Source organism: Barbus barbus, assembly GCF_936440315.1.
Source record: "Barbus barbus genome assembly, chromosome: 2".
Lineage (NCBI taxonomy): Eukaryota > Metazoa > Chordata > Actinopteri > Cypriniformes > Cyprinidae > Barbus > Barbus barbus.
The window spans coordinates 4,734,386-4,747,471 of record NC_136730.1 but is presented as its reverse complement, the minus strand read 5'-3'; the positions used below and the strand labels follow the sequence as shown (position 1 = coordinate 4,747,471).

At 46.9% G+C, this 13,086-nt stretch overlaps 1 protein-coding gene across 1 annotated transcript in view; it reads left to right on the top strand.

Annotated features, from left to right (window-relative positions):
• Positions 1-252: 252 nt before the first annotated feature.
• LOC306876936 (Fc receptor-like protein 5) overlaps positions 253-13,086 on the top strand; it is a gene marked incomplete at both ends in the record, with an annotated part of 53,488 nt that continues 40,654 nt past the window's right edge. The window contains 3 exons of the mRNA XM_079428388.1: positions 253-274; positions 354-458; positions 3,434-3,712. Coding sequence (XP_079284514.1) covers positions 253-274; positions 354-458; positions 3,434-3,712 — 406 coding nt within the window. The remainder of the gene's footprint in view (positions 275-353; positions 459-3,433; positions 3,713-13,086) is intronic.

The following is a 13,086-nucleotide window of genomic DNA, read 5'->3' as shown; positions in this document are numbered from 1 at the left end:
AAATGCTTCTCTTCATCTCTTCAGGAAGTGCTGTGCTGGGTGATGAAACACTTCTGCTCTTGCACTAGTGTGAGGTGTTTTATCTCTCTTCTGTTTCGCTGTATTCCTGCTGTCACAGATGCCTCAGTCGGTCTTACCGATGTCCTTACTACATTCTGGGCCTTGAACATTTCAGTTCCCTTGCTGTCTTTGGAGGGTCAGAGAGCTCTCACATTTCCTCAAAAATATTTTAATTTGTGTTCTGAAGGTCTTATGAGTTTAGAACGACATGAGGGTGAGTAATTAATGACAATTTTCAATTTTGGCTGAACTATCCCTTTAAAGATATATTTTCTATCCATATGCATCAACAGCAGCAGAGCTCAGTTTCACAGCTTCTGTGTCTGACAGCGGTGGTAAATACAGCTGTAGAGGAGAGAGATCAGACATCAGTGCTGCTGTTACACTGACTGTATCAGGTGAGTGATCATATTCACATCTGATTAATACTCATTTAACATCAATATTTGTTGCTCCAGGCTGCATAAGTTTAGTATTGTAGCTCTGACTGATTTAACTGAACTGAATATATAGAAAATGATTTGCTAAAATAATTGCATTAACAGCAACACTGAAATAACAGTTTATCTGTCAGTCAGACACATGAGAAAGTTGTATTTTTTAGTATAAAATCCACATTTTCTTTCAGAGAAACACAATCATCATGTATAAATTGTCCAGTGTAAATAAATAATTTATGAATATTGCAATTCAATTTCAACCACCACTGAAAACATCCGAGAAAAAAAGAAAACGGACAACTTTCTTTCTTTCTTTCTTTCTTTCTTGATTGCGTGCTCTCAGTTTAGTTGTCGAGATGCTCCAGGTCTTTATGCAAAATTAGGAAATTTATGCAAATTAGCACATATTTCATAAAATAATGACTCATTTGCATATTTAAACCTAACATTTTAGAAAACTTATAATACAAAAAAAATGTTTTCAATTGTCAATGTAATCAATCAGCTGGGTAAGTAAGGAGATAACTAATTATTTTATTTCTTTATTTATTACCCTATTGACCTGCAGTGTCTCGTCTTAAGTATGATATTCTAGAGTTGTCCATCCATGGAAGCACTGTAGATTGCTGTTATTAATGCTGTTATCACATTTTGTAGTCACTGTTCTGTTCAAATGCAGAACTGCATAAGATGCGTATGGGATGTAAATCCTTATCTTGATACAGTTTTAGGAATCTAGTGATACTTACAGAGAGTTCAGTTATTTATGAGAATGGAAACTGCATTTTTTAACTAAACACTCTGGGCACTCTGTGTCCGGGCTAAATGCCGAGCTCGTACCATCCCCCTGGACAGCACGCCAAATACGCATAAATTGACTCCGTTATTATTATATGTAAGTGTGAACTCGTGAAATTGTAGACATCCATCCATTAGTGATGAAAAAATAAATTGCCGCGCTGGTGGAAACAACAGGAGACCGTGCAGCGACTGAGAGCATCTCGATGGTGTTTAGTGTCCCGCAGCAGCTGCAGAGTTCTGCTTTAAATGCACGCAATAGACTAAAGCTTGCTGCAAAACCCCAGCAAACATAACCATGCATGTGTCTGCGGGAAATAGTAAGGCGATATTTGAATTACTTACGGATTAAGATTATAATAAAAGAGTTTTTGTTTTCGATTTTTTTAATTTCGTTAAGTGATAATTTAAAGCTTTCTATAGATATATTTATCATGTCTGTGAGGCATGTATTCGCTCAGCTTCGGTTCATTTTTGTGAAGCGCTCCTGTTCAAGATGCAGAAAGCGCATCATGTTTGTTTTCTTTGTTTTATAAAAGAACTACCTTTTGTTGGTATTGTGAGTGCACACAAATACAAGTAGACCCTTTACAGGTCGGAATGATGTATTACTCCTACCTTTATCAAAAATCAAACAAACAAAAAACAAAAAAATGAGGGCATAGGCAATTTTAATTTTTTTCCACTGAAAAAAAAATGCAAGTGTTTGCTCTGGTGCCTCCATGTCCTGCAGAGCGCGCTTTAGCTTTAGCGCATATTATTATTATAGCGCAGGTTTAACGTTTAAACATTGATATATAGATTTTATTTTAGGCAAGTCGTGATGATATGAGAAGGCTAAATTGATCAAACATAGTCTATGATCAGCTCATGCCGCTGGCCGCTTGGTCTTTACTTTAAAAAAACAAAAACTTATAGGCTATTTAACTAACAAAAATGCTCCAAACTTGTTTCTAAATTAACTAAAAAACGAAACGAAACGAAATATAATAATTTTGCCATTACACACAAAACTGAACTATTTTAATAGCCGAAGCAGTACTATCAACTGTTTTAGGAGAAGGGGGGGGGGGGGGGGGGGGGGGTCTCGGGTCAGACTCGGTCGGTAATTCTGATAAGCTGTAGGACTTGGGCCGGGCTAGGGCCTAAATTTGAGGCCTGTGCGGGGCTCTAAGAAGGAAACAGAAGTAGCAACAGATCATATCTTCTGTATTCTTTATGATTATCAAACAAGTAAAATGAAGGCAGGACTTGTTTCTGTCCATCACTTGTCAGTGTTTGAGTGGATTGTGAGATGTGATCACTGCACTCGACAACAGAGGCAGATATGAATGTGAGCTTGCAGTCGATTGTAAGAAAGAGGCAGTTTAAGCCTGCAGGAGTGCAAAACTCTGTTACTGTAGTTCTCAAATAAGCCTGAAGGACTTGATTAGAGCCGGAGTGTGTATGATAGCCACAAGAGGGCACTCCTTCTGTCTTTGTTTTGTTCTCATGGACTGTATTTCCCATCATTCCCCATTACCCAGACTCATCTTGCCTGATCAGCTGTTGCTCATTATCTTGTGAACTCACCCTGCATAACCCCGGGCCGTATTCACAAAACATTTTTTAATCAGCTTTCCTAAGTAGCTGTAAAAGTTCTTTAAGACTTGTGCACTGTTTGTTTGGGAATTACACTCATGGGGTCTTTTTTTCAACCAGATATCAATCCAGTTTATTTATTTATTTATTTTTTTTGTAGAGCTAAAAAGTGTTGACAAAAGTACAAATTCTCAAGCCATTTAGATAACAAATCAAGCCATTTTTTTATTTATTTTTTAATTCAGCAAACATAATTTGGGGTCAAAAAAGACCCCAAACAGTGCACAAGGGTTTAATTAGAGTCTTTCTTAAAACATATTCACAAAGCTGCTGAGACCCATTTTTACTAAGAATGAATCTAAACTCAGCAGAGCTGCAGCTCCTGGTTAAAGTGAACTAAATGAAATAAACTGGAGAAATCCAGCATACGTCACCAAAGAGAAGTCTGTCGTTTCACTGGATGCATGCATGGATCAATTGTTCAGTTCTGTGAAACATTTACAAAATGTCAAGGAAAGAGGTTTGAGTCACTATGTTTTTGTCTTTCTTCACAGATTTACCAGGATCTGCTCTGACTGTGACTCCAGACAGTCCTGTATTCACTGGAGAGACACTCAATCTGAAGTGTGTGATTGAGTCTCACAGTAACTGGAGATATGAGTGGTATAAAGACAGAGTAATGTTACAGTCGTCTGATGGTTACACTGTAAACAGAGACACTCTCACTATCAGAGGAGCTACTGAGTCTGATCAGGGTCAGTACTGGTGTAGAGGACAGAGAGATGAAACACCACAATCATCACAATCAAGCTCTGTTAATATCTCTGTGAAAGGTTAATTCATATTATTATAATTCAAGATTAATATCATTGTCCTCATAAACTGTATTTCCAACTGATTTTCAGGGAAAGTAGTTTATATACACATACATATAAATGCATATATGCTGACACTACTCACAATGCACTTTTGTAGCAGTTAGACAGAATGTGTCTTGTGTGACTGAGTGTGTGACAGAGACAATGGTTTTGATAAACCCAGAAGCGAGTTATTTTAGCATTTTAGCACTTCCGGTTCCATCGGCCCAGAGTCAATGGGGTTTTGAATGGGATTTTGGTTAAATCCCTTTAACAAGGTCCGTGGTTCACATAAGCTCAAGATACTTTCACGTTTTATTCTACGGCATAAAACACACCAGTTACACACCACTCGTGATTTTTTAAAACTGTCATGTTTCTTAATAAAGACGGTTGATAAGTTGCTAAATAGGACTACAGGCGCTGTCGGAGACATTAAACATCATCACGCCGAACAGTTTATCAATTTACAGTATTTTCCAGTTGTAGTATAATTTGTAATACAATTAATTGTAGAATAATCAATTAATAGTTTTCTGCATTTTATATAGTTTATATTGCGCTGAAATGCAACACAAGTCTTCGGAGGGAAGATGCTTGTTTTATCGCTCACTGATGCAGAGACTCTGGGTTCGGTCCATAAGATAAACTCATATTACGATTATTATTATTATGATTATTACATGTAAATACCACATTTACCGGCTTAGCCATGGTGAAAGTCAAACTTTAATGATGCATAGTGCTTTAAAGTTAAAATTAAATGTTTACGGCCACATGAAGCTGTTAGAAAGCATATAAATTGAGGATTTCCTAGAAGCAAGGATAAAATAACATACACCCTAACAAAACTATAGCTGAAATGTTGTACTTTATTCACTAAAATAAGTTTAATCTTACCAAATCCAAAAACTCACTCAGTCTGCTGTTATTTAAAAGATTAAATGCACTAGAATTTTATTGAATAGTACGTTGGGATACGTTTTTAATTAAAATATTTGTATTAATCAAGGATTTATTGACTTTTAATGCAACTTTTTTTCGAAATGTACAGAAATACTTTAGTTAAGATTATTTCATTTATTCATTATACTATTTATTACTAATGTCTCATTTCATGTAGCGTGGATTAAAGTTCCTAAATCGTTTTCACTGAGCGTTAAATATAAGTTTGAGACAGTTGTCGGTATCGTGGTGGTGGTGACGCTGAAGGCGAGCGACCGTGATGCTGTAGTTCGTTTATAGCCTAAGTTTAGCTTTTTAGTTCTGGCACTTTTATTTAGGCTACAAAATTCATCAAAGTTATGGACAAAACATGTAAGTTTCATGAACTATGATTGAGCTTATATTTTGTGATAATCCAAAAGCCTATGGAAAAATCCTATTGGCTTTTTGTCGAGGAACCAGTTTCATGCTAACAGCCGATCCGCCGACAGAGTGACATCATAGTTCCCCCACTCTGTTGTTAACGTTTGTATTGGGTGTGCCCTCACACTGCTCATGTCATGTGACCTGTTTTCAAAAAAGGACATGCAAATAAAGGTAGTCCCGGTTCATCAGAATACCGAGTAGTGAGCATGTTTTCCCCTGCGTGTCATTAAATATAATTTATTGGTTATCATACGCAAAATGCCTGCACCAACACTAATGCACCTTAACTCAAAGTAATACAAAAACATGACTATCTTTGAAAAAAGTGCATACTGTTTAAAATAATGTTTATAAAACAAATATAATTAAGTTGCTCAAACAACTAGAAAAAAAGTAGAATCATGGATGTATGTGTAGTTTAATACAAAGGACTGAAAACCAATCACAAAGAGTACTTTTTTCATTTATAAAGATGAGGAAGTGGGATGGGGGAAAACTACCATAAAGTCTTGAGACTTGTTTTTTTTTAACTTACATTAATTTTACAATATATTTGAAAAATTAAAATTTTAAATAAATTATTTTACTGATTGTAGCAGTATGAGTCAACTCATAACGAGCTTGCGTTCTTTTGGCCAATCACTGCCACCGGCTCCCCCCATAAATACAGGTAGTAGTCCGTCTGACTGACCTCTTGCTCGCTGGTGACGGAAGTTTGTCATACTTCCGGGTCACTCATTCCGTGCGCTGCTCTGCTGTGCTACAGGTAAAGTAGCAGCGTTGTTGTTTGTTGCCTTTATTTAATTGGTATCGGCTGCCGTTATGTTTACTATGCATTGAACGCTTATAGATCTCCGGTGGGCGGGCCAGTCCTTTACTCCGTCGTTCAACGCACTTAAAAGCGGAGGTTATCGAAAGCTGCCTGTACTGTTTGTACCCTTTGAGCTGCCTCCTCCTGGGTGATACAAAATGCTGCTTGATCGGTATGTAGGATACATGAGGTAGGATTCATTTGTTTGATTTGGGGTTAATTAATTTTTTTTATAAATAACAGGAACTGGGCTGGTTCATCTGGAGATTGACGTCAGTTGCAGAGCATTTATTCACTAGCTGCTGTTTTGCCTGGATTGCTGTTTGTTTCACGTACATTCTGAACATTGTTCCATCAATCTTAACATTATTTGATTACTGTACGTCCGTCCTGGAGTGTTGCTTGCCTAACGTGTATATTTTGAACATTGTATTAGCACTTTATTCGATCGCGCTGTCTGCTTGTCCGGGACAGCTGTTTCCTCGTGTGTTTTGCACCTACGTACCAGCAACTCAACGTTAATCGATCACTGCAGTGACTGCACTGCTGTCTCTTTACTGCAGATTTTGAACATTGTATTACCAGCTCTACTCGATCGCTGCATGCCCGCTTTGGACAGCTGTTAATGTGTACGTTTTGAACATTTATATCAGCAATTTGACTTGATCATTGCCCGCCCGTTCTGCCTTCACGGCTACTGGGCAATCACAGCCATACGGTCGAATGTGTGAGCCTCCAGTCCGATGTGGGCCAGTATTTTAAACTGGTTGAATGCAGCTAAAAAGGGGTTGGCTCTTTATAGTTATAATTTGGGCTAAATGTTTCTATTTTCTTATTTTGTTTTCCATTTAGTTAATTTGCATTTCTAGTTTGTTTCTTTATTAGTGATTCTAGTTTATTTTAGATAAATGTATTAACTGGATTAGTTTATTTATATTTTGTCTTATTACTGAATTTGTTTTCCTTGGCCAAGGTTTCAGTGTACTTTTTGTTTATTTTGTTTTCCTTTGTTTAGTGAGAAATGTCTTTAGAATTGATCTTATTTTTCTAGTTTACTGCCTCTTGGAACCATTGTTGGTTCTGGCAGTTTGGTTATTTTGTGATTGAAGTTTATTTCAATTCATTTTCTTCCTTTAAATATTACATTGTCTCGTTCTGTTGAGTGAATTCCCTTTGATCGTGTGTTTGTGTCTGTTTCAGTTGTTTGCCGAAGGTGGTGGTATTGGTGTCCGGGTGGTGGTATCCCCTTTCTGTGTGCTGTGTCATCTATTTTGATTTTTCTTCTTTGCTGTGTTCACTGTTGTGTTTTTCTTTAGTGTTTGTGTGTTCACGTGGTGGCCTGCCCTGGGATTTCTTCGTGCCTTTGTGACTCCTTTCTCCTCCATCGGTAGGCCTCAGCAAGTATGAATGTGTTCTGAATTGTGTTTTAAATTTATTGAATAAAATTTGTATCTCTTTTAAAATTTGAACCTCGTCTCTGGCTGAATTGTTTACTTACCTGTGTGTCCTTAAGTGAATCAATAGTAGTGTGTAATTAGGAAATACAGAATCATTCTCTGGGTGAAATTCCCAGGGTGGCGTAGTCGGTGTTTTTGGGGTAGGTTCCACCTAGCCTATAACTTCCTCAGTACTGTTTGGCTCTCTGCATCGCCACATTCTGTAAGTGGGAAGTGGAGTTCCCTATCTGTCGGTCACTACGAGTTATGTCGTGACGACATAGGGGATTTACTTGGAAGCCCCAATCATCTCTGACTTAAGAGAAAACGCCAATGAAATTGGCTAGTGGATTTTGCATACCTGAGCCACTCCCCGTGCATACGGGTATAAAAGGGCAACAGGTGCATCCACTCATCCGATTTTTGCTTCGGAGCCGAGTGGATGAACGTGTTGATCTCCACAAAGCCATTCATCATCTGTCTGGAAGCTGTTCTGGTTGGCGTTACGGTGCGAACAGCGGTGTCCTGTCTGCAGCGATTCCCCTGGGCACTTCAACTGAAAGCAAATTTCCTAAAAGAGCAAATCATGGTCGGTTCACGTCTTTTTAAAGACGCTGTTCCGGCCGTGTCCTCTTGGTTGCGGTCGTTTCCTGTCCTCCGTAAACAGCCACGATCGTTGTCTTCAGTGTCTGGGGCTCCAGCACGCTGAAGCTGCGTTCGTGGATGATTTATGCGTTCATTGAGCGTGTAACCATAGCAGCGCTGCGATCGCGCCTCTCTCTCCTCACGGGGATGGGAGGGGCCCCCTCTGTCACTACCCGCGCTGGCTTCTCTGCCACGAGCAGAGAACCATCGGCTAGTGCTCTGGGCGATCTGAGGGTTACAGTGAGAGCCTTCCGCCGGGCCAGTCCCCACGGACCTTTCACTCCTCCTGCAGCAGCTGTTCTGTGCGGCTCCCCGGTGATTCTGCTGTGCTGTCTCACGGCGTGCCCAGCAGTTTCATTCGGCGCGCCGATAGAGGATTAGATGTCGATCGCGGCATCGGGGGATGGGCAATCGTCCTCTGAGGATGAAGGTTCGGCGCAGCTGCGGGGTTCGCGGCCGCCGCCGAATCGGACCCAGAGTTGACGGCCGTGCTTTCCCGGGCCGCCGCGAGATCGGGCTGGAGGCGTGCACACCTCTCAGTCCTGAGCCCTCGCGGTGAGATGATTGGCTCCTCGGCAGAGGCTGTGGCTCGCGACCACGCCCTGCCCTGGTTCCTTTCTTCCCGGAAGTGCACGAGGAGCTGATGAAGTCGTGGACGGCCCCTTTTTACGGCCAGAAGCGGCGCGTCTGCCTCCTCCATCCTCGCTACCCTCGATGGCGGGGCGGCTAAGGGTGACGCTGACATTCCCCAGGTGGAGAGAGCGGTCGCGGTGCACTTGTGCCCGCGAAACGCCGCCACTTAGGGGAGTCGTTCGCGCCTCCCGTCCAAAGCCTATAGGCTGATGGCCGTTCTCGGCCAAAGCTTATAGTGCTGCGGGCCAGGCCGCCCCTACCCTGCATGCCACGGCTATCCTGCGAGTACACAGGCCAAGGCATTAAATGCACGAGGGTAGTACCAACCCGAGGTTGACGCAGGAGCTGCGCTCAGCGACTGGCCTTGCCCTACGGGCAACGGAAGTCACAGCGCAGTGCCTCGGGAAGGCGATGTGCACACACTTGTGGTCCAAGAGTGCCGTCTGTGGCTCAGCCTGTGGAGAGGGGCGAAGTCGACAAAGTACACTTTCTCGACGCTCTTGTCTCCCAGGCTGGACTGTTCGGCGACACTGTCGAGGACTGTGCCCAGCAGTTCTCGGCAGTACTGCAGCAGACCGAGGCCGTCCAGCACATCTTGCCCCGGCGTGATGCACCGCTCCGCCACAGGGCAAGCCCCAGTCTGCTGGTCACCGTGGGCGCCCTCCTGTGTCCCTTTGAGCTGCTCCGCCTTGTGCTGGGGCGTCGAGCCTCTTGCAGGAGCGTGGCGCCCCCCCCCCCCCCCCGTGTTCCAACTGGCCCCGATATCGTCCAAGGAGGCGATAAAACGGCCCTGACACGGGCAACCCGGAGGTGTGGGAAGCTGCTCTATCTCAGGAGATGGCGGGATCAGCGCCGCTCCTTCCCCCGAAGGAGGGTTGGGGGGAGAATCATTCATTCTGTTCCGTCGCTGGCTCAAGAAAGCCAGCGGTACCCACTTTGTCAAAAGAAGAGCAATTTCCTTTTTCCCCGGGTTATCAGGTTCGCGGGTTGACAGTGCGCGACGCACTGCCTCCTCACTCTCGCCCGCGACCCATTTTGCCAGCGGCCAAGAGAGTGCGGTTCGGGGACGCAGTGCCTCCCCACGCACCTCTAGCCAGTCCCCTTTGGGACCTAGGGAGTTCGGTAAGGATGCTTCAGAACGCGCTGCCTTCTGTACTATCCAGCCCTACTCCTCTGCGCTGCACCACCGCAGGTACGTCGATTGTGCCGTTGGAGCCCCTTGCACGGCGTCTGGAAGCGTGGCTTGCGCTGCCCAGCCCGTCTCGGTGGCTCACGCGCACAATTCGACTCGGCTATGCGATTCAGTTCGCCAGGCGACCTCCCAAGTTCAGCTGCGTTCTCGAGACCTCAGTGGTGGCTCGGAACGTTCCTGTCTTGCGCGAGGAGATTGCTGTCCTCCTGGCAAAGGATGCAATCGAGCCGGTCCCTCCAGCCGAGATGAGGCAGTTTTACAGCCCTTACTTCATCGTACCCAAGAAAGGCGGTGGTCTTCGACCAATCCTGGGGTGCAATCCCCAGGACTGGTTTGCAGCGATTGACCTGAAGGATGCTTACTTTCATGTTTCGATCCTTCCGCGACACAGACCGTTCCTACGGTTTGCGTCCGAAGGTCGGACATGGCAGTACAAGGTCCTCCCCTTCGGGCTCTCCCTGTCTCCCCGTGTCTTCACGAAGGGCGTTGAAGGCGCCCTTGCCCCGCTACGGGAAGTGGGCGTCAGGGTCCTCAACTACCTCGACGACTGGCTCATTCTGGCCCAGTCCCGAGAGCAGTTGTGCGATCACAGGGAGCTGGTGTTACGGCACCTCAGCCAGTTGGGGCTTCGGGTCAACTGGGAAAGGAGCAAGCTCTCCCCTGTGCAGAGAATCTCTTTTCTCGGTGTGGAGTTAGACTCGGTGAGTAGGACGGCGCGCCTCATGGACGAGCGCGCCCAATCAGTGCTGAACTACCTGAGTTCCTTCAGAGGCAGGACTGTGGTGCCACTGAAACAGTTTCAGAGGCTCCTGGGGCATATGGCATCCGCAGCTGCGGTCACGCCGCTCGGATTGCTTCATATGAGACCACTTCAGCACTGGTTGCACTCCCGAGTCCTGAGGTGGGCATGGCGCCGCGGTTCACTTCGGGTGAGTATCACGCGCGAGTGTTGCCGCTCCTTCAGCCCCTGGACGGACCGTGCTTTTCTACGGGCCGGGGTGCCCTTAGAACAAGTGTCCTGGCATGTTGTTGTCACAACAGATGCCTCCAGTACGGGCTAGGGCGCTACATGCAACGGGCAGGCAGCCTCGGGGCTCTGGACAGGGCCTCGACTGCTTTGGCATATCAATTGCCTGGAGCTGTTGGCAGTGCATCTGGCCTTGCGGCAGTTTCGGCCACTGCTGCTAGGCAAGCATGTGTTGGTCCGCATAGACAACACTGCGGCTGTGTCGTACATCAACCGGCCGGGAGGTGTACGATCACGCCGCATGTCACAGCTCGCCCGCCATCTCCTCCTCTGGAGTCACACGCAGCTCAGGTCGCTGCGCGCTGTCCACATTCCGGGGGAGCTCAATCGTGCGGCCGATGCGCTCTCACGACAGCTCACTTTCTCGGAGAGTGGCGACTCCATCCCGAGACGATCCGGCTGATCTGGAGTCGATTCGGGGAAGCTCAGGTAGACCTGTTTGCTTCTCGCAAGTCCTCCCACTGCCAGCTATATTCTCCCTGACCGAGGGGCCCCGCGGCACGGACGCACTGGCACACAGCTGGCCTCGGGCTTTACGCAAGTATGCATTTCCCCCAGTGAGCCTACTCGCACAGACACTGTGCAAGGTCAGGGAGGACGAGGAGCAGGTCCTGCTGGTCGCACCGTATTGGCCCACCCGGACCTGGTTTCCGGAACTCATTCTCCTCGCGACAGCCCCTCCCTGGCGTATCCCTCTGAGGAAGGAACTCCTTTCTCAGGGGCTCGGCACCATATGGCACCCGCGTCCAGATCTGTGGAACCTCCATGTGTGACTCCTGGACGGGACGCGGCAGGCTTAAGTGGTCTACCACAGGCCGTGGTAGACACCATCACTCAGGCTAGAGCTCCTTCAACAAGGCAAGCCTATGCTCTGAAGTGGAGTCTGTTCGCGAACTGGTGTTCTTCTCGCCGGGAAGACCCCCGAAGATGCACGATTGGAGTAGTGCTTTCTTTCCTGCAAGAAAGGTTGGAGCGTAGGCTGTCACCCTCCACCTTGAAGGTGTATGTGGCTGCTATCGCGGCCCATCACGATGCAGTGGACGGCCGGTCCGTGGGAAAGCATGATCTCATCGTGAGGTTCCTGAGGGGTGCCAGGAGGTTGAATCCGCCTAGGCCACCCCTGATGCCCTCCTGGGACCTCTCTATCGTCCTGGCGGGACTTCACAGGGGCCCCTTTGAGCCGCTGGACTCAGTCGAGCTGAAATTCCTGTCGGCTAAGACAGCGCTCCTGACCACGCTCACTTCCATCAAGAGGGTCGGGGACCTCCAAGCATTTTCGGTGAGCGAAGAGTGCCTTGTGTTCGGGCCGGACTACTCTCACGTTGTCCTGAGACCCCGGCCGGGATACGTGCCCAAGGTTCCCACCACGCCCTTCCGTGATCAGGTGGTGAACCTGCAAGCACTGCCTTCGGAGGAGGCAGATCCAGTCTTGGCGTTGCTGGGTCCCGTAAGAGCATTGCGCATATACGTGGACCGCACCCGGAGCTTCAGAAGCTCTGAGCAGCTCTTTGTCTGCCACGGAGGTCAGCAGAAAGGGAAGGCTGTCTCCAAGCAGAGGTTGGCCCACTGGATAGTGGAGGCCATCGCCTTGGCGTACCAATCCCAAGGCGAGCCGTGCCCCCTTGGGGTGAGGGCTCACTCCACACGGAGTGTTGCCTCCTCCTATGCGTTGGCGCACGGCACCTCTTTGGCAGACAGCTGTAGAGCTGCGGGCTGGGCGACACCGAACACCTTCGCGAGATTTTACAGTCTCCGCGTGGAGCCAGTCTCTTCCCGTGTGTTGGGTAACAGGTAAGTGGCGGGAAGAGTTGGCCGGTGTCACGCTTGCTGCGCCATTCCCCCTCACCCGGGGATACGAGCGCCTGTTTTCCTCCTCCAGTTCAGTTCCCCGGACGGCGAACCCTGGTGGAGACCTCCAGCACACCCGGCAGTCAGACTGGGCGGAGCAGTCTGACGCCAGGCCCAGTACTGGTGCTAGCTCGCCCGGGTCTCCGGTCAGCCCCTGTACTCGGCTAGGTGTCCGTATGGCCTGATTCCCTTCGGGTAATCCCACACGTGTATTCATCCACGGTACGGTTTCCCTCACGGTAAACCCGTGTCTTCCCTTTGGCAGAGCTCTGTCAGGCCCTGCTGGCAGCCCTCCTCCCTACTCCTAGGTAGGATCTGCCCCAGGGTCCAGTCGTATGTATCAGTCCATATCAGTGTCTCCACATGTTACCTCCCTTCGGGCAGGAT